The following is a 15678-nucleotide window of genomic DNA, read 5'->3' on the forward strand; positions in this document are numbered from 1 at the left end:
ATTAGCGGCTTCTATAAAGCCATCTTTATACAGGTAAGCTTAAAGCTTTTTCTAGCTATAAGGTGGTAATGGAAGCTTATTACGGTGTAATCGCTTCTAGTAATATTTAATTCTGGTAGCAAAAGCTTCGTAGAAGGCAGGAAGGGTATCTAATTGCTTAATATTTATAAGGTAAGCTTCTTAACGCGTTAAAGGCTTCTTAGTTCTTCTGCTTATTATAATATTAATATCGCCCATATTGCCGCGGATCTCCTATCTTAGATAGGCTTATTCTCTAGGAACGAGTTCAAATTAGGGTTTTCGCTTAATTAAAGCACTTAACGGCTTTATATTAGTAGTATCTAATTAAGGTTCTAGCGTCTTAGCTAGGGTAGGGAGGCCTAGTATAGAGTTATCCTTAGAGGCTTATAGGCTAATTACGTCATCGTCCTAATCTATTACTTAATCTTAATTTTTATTAGCATTTACCTATCGACTTCCACTAATATCTACCTTATTCTCCTTATCTAACGTCTTATCTAACGTCTTGTTAAGCTCTTCCTAAAGCATCCTATTAATATTTAATATATTAATTACCTTTAAAATTTAATCCGCACGTTTCTAGAGCAGATTCGTAAGATTTAGCTAACTGTTGTTATAGAGTAATTGCTTATTAAACGTTACGTCCCTTATTTAAATTACCTTCTTTTCGCTAGGTATATAGACCCTAAAGATGTTTATTAACTAGTACCCCACTAAGTATTTAATATAAGCCCTTAGCTTAAGCTTTCGTGTGTATAGGATTTTGTATTTAAGCGGGTAAGCTCTATAGCCGTATACTTATAGGTAAGCTATATTTGGCTTTAATGGCGAGAGCCCTAGTGCTAACTAGAGCTTCTTAAAAGGTGTTATCTAGCTAAGCTAGGCGCTCGGTGTCTAATTAATTAAATATACTATAGCCCTAACAATTTCTAGCTAGATCTTTTTTGGTAATTAAGCCTTAATCCGCATATATTAAGACTTAATAATAATTACCCCCCTAGAACGTTTGGTAGAACTATTCTAAGACTTTATATATAGGGCTAACTGCTCTAGTAATATACCTTTTTAGGTTCTCTAGGTATTAAACTCGCTACCTAGAGATGTTTTACCATCAATTCAAATTATAGTGATCTTTAGGTTATATTGACGTTCTACCCTATTTAAGTATCGTATAATTACTTACGTCGTTAACGACTTATAGGCGAAGGTCTTAACCTCGTTTAAATGTAGAAATTCGTTATAGAAATATATTATCCAGATATAACCGTTATACGCCACGATTTCTTAAAATAAGTCGATATGCACTCGGTAAAAGGGTCTGGTTGCCTTGCTAGTAGGTAGTCTTCTTAATACAATCTTGTGAGCCTTGCTAACAGCGTAGGTCTCGCAGTTGATTGTTGCTAGACCTCAAAGTTTTGCACTACCTACTTCCTAGGGTAAATGCTCAATCGCGTTAGGTCCTGCATGGCCCAGTCTCTTATACTAGAGTCTGCCAGCGACTTCCTAATTAGGAAGGGGGTCTCGCAATTAGATTGCGAATAAGGCCTTACTTAGGGTCTTTAATTACAGCTCGTTGTACTCTAGGGTTAATTAATTATAATGGCGCTCGCAATATATAAACGTCTTATAATTATTTTTATATAGTAGGTTCTTCTTATTATCCCACCATATATCCCTATTATTAAACTTTCTTAGGTAGGCTAAATTTATATAAAAACCTAGTATATAAGCTGCGTTAGCTAAAAAGATTTTTCTAGGACCTAATAGCGTTTAGATAGTAATTGCCGCCATCCCTATACCCTTAACTAGATCTATACCCGTCCTGGTATATACGAAGTTATTACTTAGTTAGAGCTCGTTAACAAACCTTAATTAATTGTTAATAACGTATATAGTGGTTCCATTATTAAGGATTACGCTATTATATAGCTTATAGTTAGTGCCTACTTTATAGGCGCCTATTTAATATACGTAAAAGGTACTATTATCTTCCTTTTTATCTGGGCTTTATGCAGCTTCCTTTTCTAAAAACTACTTTCTAACCTTCTTAAGTATTTACTTATGCCATTTTAGGGCATTAATAATCTTTTCCTTAACCTTCTTGGCCGTAGCTTTGTCTAATTTCCAGTCCTTTAATTAAACTAACTCGTTAATATAAGGATAGTCCTAGAACTAGTAAATAGCTCCACAGTAGCATATCAGGGTATCTTTCTTCCGTGCCGTCTTGGAGGTGGTAGGGGCCTTATCCTTAAGAGCCTCGTCCTTAGAAGCCTTATTAATTAGCTTACCCTAGAAGCTTACTACATTGGTACTAAGCTGAGCTCTATTCTTCTGCTAGGCAGTCTCTAATTATTAATAGTTTTAATATATATTAACTAGTCGATATATAGATATTACGTGGTTTTTGGCCTAGTCGTATTTATCGAATTTAACCCTCCACGTTAAGGCCTAATTTGGTAATACTAGCTCTACCACTAGTAGAAAGTCTCTAATTGCTTAGTCGCCGTCTATATCTAATAATTTAATCTTTTTATAGTTATTATACGTCTTCTCCTACTGCTATAACTAGGTCTCGAAGTTCTAATTCTTTAGGCCCTTTTTAACCTTGGCGTATTAAGTAGATAGGTAGAGCTAATATGCAGTATTAGTAGGGGCAACCCTCTCCTTAAGAGTTACTAGTACGTTATATACTAAGTTAATACCTAGTATATAGGTGTTTAGATGTCTAGCTACTACACCGGTAGTATAGCTTTGTAAAGAAGTTAAGGCCGCCTTCTGCTTCTTATACTCCTTCTTTACTATCTTATACCTCTTACGGAGAATTTAAAGCTCGTCCTTCTCGTCTTTAGAGAGAGCTGCATATAAGGTCGTTCCTATCTTTACATCTTAAGGTCTAGGAAAGACTGGTTTAATTAATTGGGGTAACTTATCCCATTTGGTTAAGGGGTCAACGTATTCCTATACGTCTCCTGTTTAGGCGCGAAGCCTAATAAGGTCGATCTATTCGTCCCAATCGGCTTAGCTCAATAATATTACCGTTGTGGTGATAGCTTGGGTAGGTGATTAAGAAGTTATATTAAAAAGGTGCTTATAGAAAGGTTAAAGGATTTGGTAATAAGTAGTATTTTAATAAGGGGTATATTAATTAAATAGATTAATTAAATTAAATAGTTAAATAGGGGCAATACGGCAAGCAACCCGGGCTTATAACTGTCAATCGGAAGTCCGTGCACCGATTGTAAGAAAAGAATAATGACTCTGTCTATTGAATGGTGGCTCTAAAGCCTCTATATATACATAGGAAAGGTGTAGGAAATGAGAACGAGAAGGGGGTAGGGGGGTGGCAATGGAAACAAGGGGTAGGTGACTGAGTCAATGATCGAGTCAATGATTGAGTCAATGACTGAGTCAATGGGAGGCAGCTGAGTCGGTGATAAGATAACCTGATTCAGGTCGACAAAACCTCACGATATTTGGCAAAGATCACGACCCTGCAACAGAGGTGTTCGCTACGATTGCTATATACAGCTGATGGCAATTAGGCGAAGTTGAATGTGTACCGAATTTAAAACCTGCGGAAGGAGGTGAAGCTGGTCATGCTATGTAACTCGTGTGTAGATTGATTTACGAAGAAAAAGAGACTATATGTACAAGGCCAAGATACCCCCGATCTAGTTTTAACCTGGTAGACGACGACCAGTGATTGGCGCTCGGTCAACAATATCTCAATGGAGCGGTTGCAGATTCAAATCCTTACACAACGTCTTCAAGAAGGAAAAAAGGATACTCAGACAATTAAGATTAATGATGCTATAGAAAGCACCAGACTAAAAATCAAGAAACAAACAAAATCAAGGATGAAAGTTTAAACCAATACTAATAGGCGCAATCACAAAAGAAAATCTCGTCCAAGCTGCTCAGGTTCTACTCAACTGCTCAGCGTCTACTCAACCGCTGCTAAACCGAATTACAACTCCGCCTAATTCTCATCCTCACAATTCACATCCTCACATACCATCATTTCGTCGAACGGCACCTGGCTTCCCGCTTGCTGATCTGCGGTTAACGACTGATGCTCAAACCCAATACTAGTTTTGGACAGCTTACAATGACCATTACCATCCTCGTCCTCATACTTACGCTCTTTACCATAAATATTTTCTAAGGAGTGAGGGTCAAGGCGTTTGGTGAGAACAGCCATACCATGATAATTGTCGATAGTGAGGTCCTGCTGGAGAAGGGCTCCAGGCGCTGTGGGAAACTGAGCCTGTGGGAAGGATGCTGTGGAAACGGTGTTAGCGGCAATCATCATATCAAGATCGGCTATGAATTGCGCATCGGCAAAGTCGAACTGGAATTCATCGGACGGCAAACCTTGAACCTGTATATCAGAACCCGAGGCAGATTCATACAACCCAGATAAAGAAACTCCCGTAAGAACCCCCCTGGCGCTACCTGAAGAGCGCTGGTTAGAAAACCGAAGTGGCTCGTCGAAGTTGAATGTTTGTGAACCCAGATCCATACCTTCGGGTTGAATGTTTGAGGCTGGCACATATTGATTTTGGTTTGACGCCAAATCCTGCTCAACTTGCGATCTCCAAGCCATCCCAGGCCCATTTTGAAACGTCGTGTTCATATTCACACCCTCATAACGTCCGCTATCCGATAAACTAACAGCGTTCCTCCGTCCAGATCCTCTCGAACGTTTTGATTCAGCGCTCTGCGGAGTAGAAGCCTCAAGCTGCTCTCCACCGAGGCTCTCAGTCTTGCCCTTACGGCTCTCCTTGAGACGACCATCTAAGCCAGCTGTGTGAGCCAGACGCTTCGCTTTCCGGTTATTCGCCAGATTATTGTTCATGCACCTATACCGCGTTCTCGTCGGCGCAGCAATCATGTTCTGAATCTTCAGAGTATCGTTCGACATGACGAATGTGCACTGTGTCTTTCGTGTGGCCAAGCACTGGCATATCTGCTGCATGCGCTCATTAAACATCAGGTTCTTCTGCGCGAACCCGTGCTTTTCAGTCTTCTCGAAGGCGTAGATGGGCAACGTGCTCCCATGTGTATGCAGTACCACGGTAGCTTCGACAACCATCCAGGCGGCGGCACGGATGTCGTCAGCCGGATAGACTGGCTCGATCCAACGCTTGACGTGGGTCGAGGTAGGGTTATCTTCAGCCGTATGGGCCGACAACATCGCGGATTCCACGCGGAGGACGTAGTCGAGCTTTTCGGCGTCCGTAGCAGGTAGGTTGTCATCAGGTGGTGGGTGCCAGCGGGCTGTGTTCCAGCGCCCCTTAGCTGCTTGAGAGGTGATGATCTTGGAGTTAGTTTGACGAATATCAGGGGCAGAATCCTGAGAGGTTGTTGCGCTCTGGTTTTCGGTGTCATAGCCTGCCAAGGTTTCGTTGTCCAAAGTATTGTCCTCTCTTCCAAAAGGACTTCTCAGAGCTTCAGGAAGACCCCGAAAACGTCGTCCAATTTGCAAGAACTGTCCATTCTGCAGAGCAGGCTCAATTGGGACTATCGGGACATTGGGCGTCCGTGATAATTGGGCCATCGGGATACGCGAGGTCATCAAGGAACTGCTCATTCGAAGAAGGCGGTCGTTCGCCGAACGGCCACGCGGTGTTTGTGGGATCTGTGGTGGTGGTGGACGGCAGGGAGTGCCTGGCATCGGCCGGTAGAGTCGCTGTTTGCCCCCGTTGGCAGTACCAAAGCCGCAAGGAGAGCCATAAGGGGAACTATAGGTCCGGGTTTCTGGCTCCTGATGCTGGAACTGGTCTCCATACGGGTTGGCTGGTAGAGATTGGGGGCTCTGTTGATCAATCTGAGCGAGTAGTAGAGAAGGATGGTTCCCACCAGATTCGGTACTTTCAATGGACTCTGCCACACTTCCATGTCCCTGGCTGAAGACGTACGCGTCGGGATTATTCTGTCTAGTAGTGTTGCAAACGCCTCTGCCTCCATTGTTCGGAGTCTCTTGCCTGGCATTATCCGAAGCGGCGTTACGACGCCTGGAGAACTCGAATCCGTTGTCGCAGTTGTACACTACCTGTCGTACTACTTCGGCATCCTTGTTCGCTATGGATTTAGCTGCTGCAGGATCTTTTAGTCCAGAGAAGCCGCTGAGATAGCTCCAGAGCATTTCGGGGTTGGGGGCCTGCATCTCGAGTTCGTTTTCATTTCCGTTTGCTGGAACTTTTTCTTTGATATCAGACATTACGACTCAATGACGTTTGACGGGACTTTTGAGGTGGTTAGCCTGTGTGATGGGGCTTTCTGTAAAGTTGCAATGGGGAAAATGTGGGAACTGCTTTTATGGGTCTTTGGATTTTCTGATTTAGCACTAGACTGACCATTGTGAATTCACTGCACGATTACTAGCGCGTGAAACTGGCGGGCAGGCATGCACTATGAGCTATGTTCACTCTGAGAAGAATCCGTGTGGCGATCAACGTTGCCTAGTAATAATGGCTTTGTTAAGCGCAGTATATTTTGACGCTGTGACTGCACAATGAAACCGTGTGTACCAAGCAATGGGATTCTTAGAAGAATGCATATGAGGCTTCATGCATTACCAGTTTTAAAACAAGACGCCGTGAAGTCGAGAACTGGTAGCTTTCATTTCGTCAAATAGTTTATTTGACAGTCTGGCTTGGGAGCTCTTAGCATTACCCTAAAGCAACCAAATAGGTGGCCTGCTGCAGCAAGATTTTCTCTACTGCTAGGTATAACGTTTCGACCTCCTTAAAGGGGTTGAAAGTTATTGGGTAGCGGTAGAGTGATACCCTTCCTGATCAAGTTAGAATGCCACGTGAATTTGAGTTGTTTGCATCTGTGCCTTGATTTTAGCTATCGTATAACTAGTAGAGTTTAAATCAAAGTTGGAATGCATCAAAGGAGCCCTCAGCAAAGTCCTCGTGAAAGCCTGTTGAGTATTGCCGCCGACACCTGGCAGGGCACTCGCAGTAGTCTTGACTCCCACTACCACTCCCACTACCTGTAGTACTACTCACCTGCTCCTGAGTCGGTTGATTTTAAGAGGTGACTTGTGAGGCATCGCGTAAACTAATTTGGGTGCTGCCACCTCTGCTTGACGTCTGCAACTGCCTCCGCGGGCACGGCCGCGCGCAGTATTTTGCCCAAATGCCGATGGCTCTCGGCGAATAGAGTTGTCAACGCGATTGCTATTTGTAGAGCCTACCGGGCGACCGTGACGGCGCTCAACAACTGCAGGATCCTGAAGAAGAAGTAGAGGATCAAATGCGAGGTAATGTTTTGGGCGCTTCGCGATGCAAGTAAAATGTACGTAATGCTCTAACTTAATGAGGAAGGAACTAAACTCAATGAGGAGGACGTGTCAATCTACTTATCCAAGGAGATAGCCTGATTAGGAGAAGATGCAAGGGTCTAGATTAGAAAGAGAGCATCTCTACACTACGGCATTTGATAACTCCGATCCGATGGCATTCTTTAGACAAGCTAGGGCACAAATGGCAGAAACTCTTATTCTATCATCCATTGTAGAATTTTAACAAAGGTCGCCACTAATCGCACACCCCCTAAATGATATTCGTACACCCCCCAATTGATATTCGTACACCCCCTACCTTATTTAGTTTAGACACTTCCTCACTAAGTTTAGACGCTTCCTCACTAAGTTAGATCATCACGTGCGTTTGACTTGTTTGCGCCTATATCGCGAAAATTAAAGTACGAGCCCATAGTATAGCTAGTATTTCGCTCAAATGCTAAGGACTTTCTACAAGTTAACGCAATTGGCAGTTGTAGAGCCAGCTATGGAGTTAATTAGCCGACTATTACGACGCTCTATAATTACAGGCTCTTAAATATAAAGTAGAGGTGTTAATTTGGGTCCCACCGGGCGCAGGCGCAGGCGTGGGCGCGAAGCAGAGGTGGCAGTACCTAAATTAGTTTGTGCGACGCCTTACAAAGCACTATGCAATCTAATTAATTAACTTAGGCGTGATCCAAATTTAGACTCTACTACTTATACTATAACTAAAATTAAGACTTAATCGTGATGTTGCTGTTATAAAACTTACATGGCGNGNACTTTNATTTTCGCGATNTAAGCGCAAANAAGTTAAACNCACGTGATNATCTAACTTAGTGAGGAAGCGTCTAAACTTAGTAAGGAAGTGTCTAAACTAAATAAGGTAGGGGGTGTACGAATATCAATTGGGGGGTGTACGAATATCATTTAGGGGGTGTACGATTAGTGGCGACCTTAACAAATGTCCGTTTCAGTCATTTAATGATTCCCATGTTGGTCTAACCCGCCCCACTCTGTACTCTACCAATTTCCAGCTGTCAGAGATTTTAGTCAAGCAACGCCTCGGTGGTTCCCGGTCCCAAATCAAGAACAAGGTCCGTGCTTCGATCGTGGACCCTCATAAAAGCCCTTGCTTGTGGAAATTATTCAATAAGACGCCACGGCGATAACGGCTTCTGCATTACGGCCAAAAAAGGCCCTGCCAAGGTGCTACCAAGTTGCATCCGGGGAAAAAAGCTTCTTTAAGTTACACAAAACCCCGCGAACACCCTAATTCGCACATCTTAGCGGAGGCGGTTTGATTGAAGTTAGGTCAAATTACGATGAAACCAAATCTTCTTCACAGGAACCATCGCTTAGCTAGCGCCGTCAGCAAAAACAATCATAAGGCTCCCGTGACTACCAGCCAATAACCCTTCGCTCGGCTCAAGCCAAAAATTGAACCATGCTCTCGTTTCGTGAAGAGGGTGGGTCAAGATCGTGTGGGGCGTCTTTTGAAATCCTCACAGTATGCGTTGATATTAAAACTCAACAGCAAGGCGCCCTATCATTTGGGACGCGTTGATCAGATTCTTCTCTTTTTCTCAAATTTCCTAATTACTTTTGCATGTTCAACCCCCCTCAGAGGGTTTCAACCCGAGTTGCTTTGACGACCCAACCATAACAATGCAGACTGGAGACAAACGGAATACAACGCGTAAAGCACAAATCTTCTGGGGTCTGGCTGCTCTTATACTTGCACTCTTTTTTTTGGTATGGTTCCGGCATTCCGCCGACCGCGATGCCGTGATTGTGTCCTCAGCTCGGCCATACCTTAATCTCACACGAATAGGATGGGTCCTGACAATTATCTGCGTATGTACAACCTATTCTCGGGGGTGGTCCCGCAGTATAGGCGAAACTGAAGACATCTCAATTGCCAGGCCATCGCTACTACCGCAGTCGTCCTCCTACTCTCATTCGAGAGCAGTGACATGATTTTCCTGGCACTATCTAGTTTCTGGGCTCTATCGGCTATCTTTCTGATTGTCGGCGAAGTAATGATCATCAAAAAAGACAGTGTTTGCCCAGCTGGCCAGAAATGTGTAGGCAGTCATGACAAGATTTTTATGTGCTCCTTCATTGTCACTGCTGTAAGCGTGATACAATGGTAATACCCTTTTACTAGGCACATACTAGTCCTCATGCTAACCCATTCCACAGTATTCTTGTCGGAATCGCTTTCCTTCAAATCCGTTCCCTAAAGAGGGAGGCAGTACGTTCGTCACGAAGATCAACAGAAAAAGGACATGTGGCAGGAAGCACGTGTCTGGCTTCGAAATCTACAACTAGCCTAAGAAAATTCATCAAGTCAAAGGTTGTGGACAGCTGGGATAAAGCCTTCATCCACTTTCAGGGATAGGCCGTGAAGATCGCATTTTGCTTCAATGTTCGATACCCATGTTGACGAGGAAAAAGCAGCGTCTTGGTATTTATTGGGTTTACTCAACCCACATCATGCAACACTAGGATATGCCATTATGAAGTTGTAATAGCGCTGGCCATTTATGAAAACGCTGACGTCGAATGACGAAAGGCTCTTATCCATTTGTAGGCGCTGATAGTCTCATAGTCTCATATCTCAAATCAATCGTCGACTCATTTCCCATTCACAGGTTCAACATCGGGGTCAAATGACCTGGCAGTCGGCAATACTGAACCATTGGCGTGTGAACTATCTGCTCCACGCTTGAGCTTATCTTTCCACCACTTATTCGTGGGCCGCCTTCTAACATGATGGTAGTCTGAATCCTCAAGCACTTGGTATTTCATGGTCGATGGCGGGTCAGGCCTCCGAGCGTTCTTCTCTTGCGATGAAGAATTGGAAGTCGAATCACCACTCTCTGATTTTATTGACTTACTCAGGCCGTTCCAATATTCCACCATCGGGTTCACCTTGAGTGCCGCTATAAATAAGACGATCGAGATGGCCGCAGAAACACCAACCATTTGCTTGGTTAGAGTCTTACCAAATGGTCGTGAAAGAAAAATATGCTTACATAGTGCCTTTTTGACTCTGGACCCAACCGAGCAGAAAACCGATTCCCTAGTCCTTAAGGTATCAGCTCCCGGTTTGAAAGGTGGCCTGACGAGCAACCAAGGTAATGCAACCAAAAAGAAGATTTCGAAGGCCGCACTATTCTCGGCGGTTCGTTCGGGGGACTTAAATCGAGCTAGAATAATTCTTGATGAGGGGATGGACATTGGATCGGAGGATTATCCTCGGCGCAGAGCACTCCACAAGGCTGTGTCGAACAACCAGCTCGCTATGGCAGATACGCTACTCCAGAGAGGAGTGGATGTCAATGCTCAAGGCCACCAAGGATACACCCCGCTTACTACGGCATGGTAAAGCTTCTGCTGGAGCACAAGGTGGACACAGAGCTCCAGACGAAAGTAGGCGAATTAGACAGTTTGACAGCACTGATGTGTGCTGTCAGGGGTGGGATGGAAGAAATCGCGCGCCTCCTTCTCGAAGCCGGGGCCAATCCCAATGCCCCCTCCTAACCCCGCTGCGACACCGCACTGCACGTTTGCCCGGAATTCGGGACCGGCCAAGCATTCTTGCCCTTCTACCGGACCATTCTGCAGACATAAACGTCCAGGATATCGAGGGCACCACCACATCAATGGTGGCGGTTCGGCAGGACCGCCCGGAGTCCGTCAAGCTTCTTCTCGAGCGAGGCGCGGATTCGAAATCCAGGACGAGACGTCAGACCGCCGCACCTATCTCCACCAGGCTGCTAGTGCTGGCTCCGCACAGTGCATCCGCATGCTTGCGCAGAGCGGCGCAAACGTCAATTGTGGGGACAAGAATGACTCGACGCCGTTAACACTACCATCGGAGGAGGGCCACCTCGACGTTGTCTAGCTGCTGCTCCAACTCGTTGCCAACGTGGATGCCGTGGTCAGTGATGGGAGCAGTGCATTGTTTTACGCGTCGCTAAAGGGGAAAGTTGAAATTGTTGAGCTGCTCATTGCGCATGGTGCAGAGGTAAATAGACGGAACGGGGAGGGCCAGACTGCACTTCATTGGAGCTCTCAAAACAGGCACATTGAGGTTGCCAGGGTTCTGTTAGTACATGGGGCCGATCTCGAGCCTGTCGATTCAGTAGCATCCTCAATAGAAGAGTTGGGCATATTCTGCAAAGGAATGAGTTGTACTGCTTTACTTTTATCTTGTGGATAACCCCCATGATACTGAAGCCCAAAATCCCTGCCGTCCTCCCCCGCCTGTCCCCTACCTTCCTAGCAACAACTTACAAAATTCCCAGCGCCCCAAACGCCGCCACGACGTCCTTATCCACGCGTTCCAACCACTCCTCCCGAAATGCCTTCTCGCCACCTGCTGCCTGAATCGTGTCCTGCAAGTGCTCGCGGATGAACGCAATCAAATTGATCCTATGCACTGGGTCCGAGTAAATGAGCTCGCGCCGCCGCACATCCTCAGGCGCCTCGGGCTCCGTGGGGAGCTCATCTGCAGAGGGGGCAGCGGGCCAGTGGAGGCAGCTAGTATACGTTAACTTCCGAATTACCTCGAGAAACTACCTTGATAAAGCGGAATGAAGGAAGACACATTATGTGCAGGGAACGACTTACTCAGCCGACTTATCATCCAACCCATCCGTCAACTCACTAACCACATCCGTCCACAGCGTCATCAAGCTCTGCAACCTTCCCAGAATCCACGGCTGCGCGAGCTCCAGCAGCCGCGTCAGCGCCAGCGCGCCCAGCTTGCGGCTCGGCCCGTCGCCAATGTTCTCGAAATGCCCAAACCACTCCTCCAGCAGCCAGTCCAACGTCGCCTCCACCCCGCCGCCGCCGGCGCTGCTGACGCTGGCGATGGCGTCGAGCAGCACACGCGGGCTCGCGAGTCCGACGCGCGCCAGCACCGAGAAGTAGTCCGTCTCGACGACACCGTCGACGGCGTGGTCCGGCGCGCTGCGGTTCGGCCCGTGCGACTGGTGCAGCTGCCAGCCACCGTGCAGGCCCGCGAGCAGCTTCGCAAGAAACGAGGACGACAGCATGTCGCCGACGAGGACCTGCACGGCGGACTCGCCGCCGAAGCCGGAGGCGCCGCGGACGACACATTCAACTAGGTGCGTGACGATGCCGTTGGCGTCGGGCTTGAGGTTGCCGAGGAGCTCGGCGAGCGATGCGAGGAGAGCGATGCGGAAGTCGTCGGCGAGGACGGTGGCGGGGGAGAGCAGGAGGTACGATTCGGTGATCTCGAGGGATTTTCGTAGCGTGTCGGTGCCGAGGGAGAAGAGGGGGAGAAGGTGTGGGAGGGGAGAGAGGAGATCCGGCAGTGCGGGTTCTGGAGCAGATGGGGTTTGCGCAAGGATCGAGGACCAGAGATCGAGGGCGTCTTCTAAAAGGTATACCTGTGTGTCCGACCCAGGCTCGATGGAACTGCGAATGATGGGAAGGAACTGAGAGTGGTAAACGCGAGAATTGGCTTTCATGGCATTGGTTAGGCGGGAGAGCACTGTGAGAATGGCTTGTTTCATGAGGTGTTCTTCGCCAGATTGCTCCCACAGAGGTGGGAGTAGGGAGATGATGCTGTCGGCGTAAGGGGTAATCTTTATATGATTAACTTGAGCTTATCATAAATATCGCAAGACGCTAGGATTCTTACATGGTGATCCAGTCTCTCAACGAGACTGCTAATAGTACTCAGGAGCGCCATTTTTGTTTCGGGCAACTCGACTTCTCCAATCAATGCCATGAGCCGTGTCAAGACATCAGGTGTGAACGGCTTGAAAGTGACTGCTTTGAACTCCCATTCATCGGCAATATTCTTGAACTGTCTACCAGCCGTGACGCGAACGACCTGGTCATTGAGCGGGTCACTGTTGTCAAGGAGATGCCTAAAGATTTCGTAGACGAGAGGTTTGCTCTGCTCGGAGACCTTGATGCTAATCCATTGCCCTAGCAAAATCGCAATACGACGGCGGAGGATGTTGTAGCCTGGCTTCTGTTTCTGGACTTCTACTACTAGCGTGGAGGATATGAATGCATCGAAGTCGAGATGCTCATGCAACACGTCGGCGGAGAGACCAATAGCAGTATATACAGAGTCCTTAAAGAGGATATCTTCATTTTCGGGAGCTTATGCTTTATTAGTAGTTTTTTCTTCGAACTAGGCAATATTCAGGACTTACTAGCCACAGAATAGAAGACCTGTAATAAGGGCTGAATGAGCAAATCTTTGAAGTTCTTTGCCAAATCTAAGAATAACTTCTCCGAGCATGGTCGTATTGAGAACTCGTAATCTTCCCCCCCTTCTTCCCTCTTCTCCCACTCGTCCGGCTCCTCTTCCCATGACCGCAAGTCACTGGAACGGAAAACGAAGAATCGAGAAACAATTGTGGACATCATCTCTCGTACTAGGTCCTCAGTTAGTAGATCTGATTTGACAAGCTGTGTTGCTCGAGTCTTCTCCTCTTTCTCTTCCGCATGTCGGTACTTGAAGGTTTGAGCTGGGTAGAAGACCATCTTCAAGCAAGCGCGGATTAGCAGCAGTCCTTTTAGACAGATCTTTTCTATTATCGGGGTGTCATCCCCATCAGCATCCCCGTCCGTGCCAACCTTAGAAGATGTTACAGCTGTCTTCGAGCCAAATACCTCTCCTAATTTGGCAATTAAACCCCAGTAAGCACGGACTAGGTCCAAAGAATATGGTAGAAGGACAAAGGCCGCAGGATGAACCTGTGCCATTTCCACGTGTAATTTGGCTAGCTGCAAGATGTGTTTTCCTATGAGCTGCTGAACGTCTGGTGATAGTGGGGAATCTTCAAGTAGAGCAATTGGTAGGAAATCTCCGAACTGATTGCGAACTATGCCCCAGAACTCCTGTACATCTTTATCTCTGTTCGGAAACTCATATCCAGCGATCAGCAGGCGACGAAGAACCTTGATTGCTAGTAAGCTTTGCTCGATGTCTTCTAGAGCCCCGCCCTCATCGTCGCCTCCGTCGCGAAGGAAAGCCTGCCATCTTTGTACTTTTTCGATATATATTCGACCTAGGACATGGAAGATTTCCGGAGTGACAGACTGGAGGTTCGCCCTCGTCCGCATCAGTCTTCCAGTCGATAGCTCCTTGATAATATGTAGGAGAATTAGCAGAGAGCGTGGAAGATGAAGTCGATTTGCATTAGGTGCAATCGAGGAGCGGATGATCTGTATAAGCTGAGTGATAGCATCCGGCCTATAGTAAAATCAGCTCGTAATGCTTTCCATTGTGTATGGGCTTTATATACCAGTCGTTCGGAAATTCAAACCTGACTATCTTGGCTATGACCAAGGAATTTTGAAGAGCCAAGCGCTGATTTGCTTCGTTGATGCCGCTTTCGAGTAGTCTTGACCTGATTACAGCTTTCTCCTCCTTGCTAACAGCACTAGCAACTTATCAGCTTTCGCAAAGCTTCCGAGGGATTTCGTGCCTCACTTGGTAGCAGTCTTCCGCCAGTACTTGTCGATGCCATTCTTTAGCTGGATGATAGCTAAATAACGGACTTCAAGTGGCAGCGATTTGTCCACAAATACAGCCTAGGACGTATTTAGCATCGGTTTATTTCTCAGTATTGCGGCCTAGGATTGTGTACCTGTAGCAAGCTGTAGTAACCTTTATAGGTTTCCCACTTCTGGAGTTGTTTGGTACCTGTCTGAATTTGCTGCGGATCATTAGAAGCAGCTGAGCGCAGGACATGATACAGTATGCCCTCGGTCAGTGGGTTAGCCTCTCCAGGCACCTCGATGAGGTATTCCGCATCCATGGTTTTCTACGCTTGCACGTCACGCAAACTGACACCCCTCCCGGTTAGCGCCGTTTCCCCCTTTATGTAAGCAAGATTACCCCGCTTCAACTTCGGCTCTACTTCGATCACCGCTGCACCGCCCTGCTTAGGATGCTCACCTTTAACCTCACCTTTGCTTAATGCTCAGTTTGCTAGTCTATAGTTCTTACCTCCACTACCCAATATTGATAGCCCCGCTAGCCATTCTTCTAAGATTTCTGTTAACTCTACGCAGACTATGCCTCCAGAGGTGGTCCGGCTCTTGGGAACATAAGTTGGCTCGGAAGTGGAACTTCCGAGAGAGGGCCCAAAACCGGGGCAACGAAGCAAAAATAGTGCTCTCAGGAGGCGTCTCCTCTCTAACCAATATACGCTTTGCGCTTATTTAAGATCCTTATCGTGTTATCTTCAGTTTTGGCCCTTTTTTCTCTGTTTATACAGGTCGTTGATGAGCTTGACGAGAGGTCGCAAGAACTTCGTCAAGCGAAGGAGAAGGGTAGTGGCAAGCCGACTACTATT

The 15678-nt window shown here is 46.4% G+C and overlaps 5 protein-coding genes across 5 annotated transcripts; 3 read left to right on the forward strand and 2 right to left on the reverse strand.

Annotated features, from left to right (window-relative positions):
* Window positions 1-3996: 3996 nt before the first annotated feature.
* K441DRAFT_692399 (uncharacterized protein) lies at window positions 3997-6244 on the reverse strand (the record flags this gene model as incomplete). Its single annotated transcript, XM_067652570.1, has 2 exons — window positions 3997-4072; window positions 4129-6244. 2 exons carry the CDS (start codon window positions 6242-6244, stop codon window positions 4029-4031), a joined length of 2160 nt encoding a protein of 719 aa, XP_067510106.1. The 3' UTR covers window positions 3997-4028.
* A 2538-nt stretch (window positions 6245-8782) lies between these two features.
* Window positions 8783-9769, forward strand: K441DRAFT_106141 (uncharacterized protein). The gene is made up of 3 exons (XM_067639929.1): window positions 8783-9175; window positions 9244-9470; window positions 9524-9769. The coding sequence occupies exons 1-3, from the start codon at window positions 8987-8989 to the stop codon at window positions 9720-9722; spliced, it is 615 nt and encodes a 204-aa protein (XP_067510107.1). The 5' UTR covers window positions 8783-8986; the 3' UTR covers window positions 9723-9769.
* A 779-nt stretch (window positions 9770-10548) lies between these two features.
* K441DRAFT_692400 (uncharacterized protein) lies at window positions 10549-11307 on the forward strand (the record flags this gene model as incomplete). The annotated part of the gene is made up of 2 exons (XM_067652571.1): window positions 10549-10756; window positions 10801-11307. The coding sequence occupies 2 exons, from the start codon at window positions 10549-10551 to the stop codon at window positions 11229-11231; spliced, it is 639 nt and encodes a 212-aa protein (XP_067510108.1). The 3' UTR covers window positions 11232-11307.
* Window positions 11283-11549, forward strand: K441DRAFT_533954 (ankyrin; the record flags this gene model as incomplete). The annotated part of the gene is made up of 1 exon (XM_067642310.1): window positions 11283-11549. A coding segment is annotated over one exon (267 nt), but the record flags the coding sequence as incomplete, so codon positions are not given.
* K441DRAFT_601312 (ARM repeat-containing protein) lies at window positions 11428-15138 on the reverse strand (the record flags this gene model as incomplete). The annotated part of the gene is made up of 7 exons (XM_067645224.1): window positions 11428-11869; window positions 11960-12942; window positions 12999-13471; window positions 13525-14570; window positions 14623-14760; window positions 14811-14911; window positions 14968-15138. The coding sequence occupies 7 exons, from the start codon at window positions 15136-15138 to the stop codon at window positions 11620-11622; spliced, it is 3162 nt and encodes a 1053-aa protein (XP_067510110.1). The 3' UTR covers window positions 11428-11619.
* Between the last annotated feature and the right edge of the window lie 540 nt (window positions 15139-15678).

Source organism: Cenococcum geophilum (genome assembly GCF_001692895.1).
Source record: "Cenococcum geophilum 1.58 unplaced genomic scaffold K441scaffold_2, whole genome shotgun sequence".
Taxonomy (NCBI): Eukaryota; Fungi; Ascomycota; class Dothideomycetes; order Gloniales; family Gloniaceae; genus Cenococcum; species Cenococcum geophilum.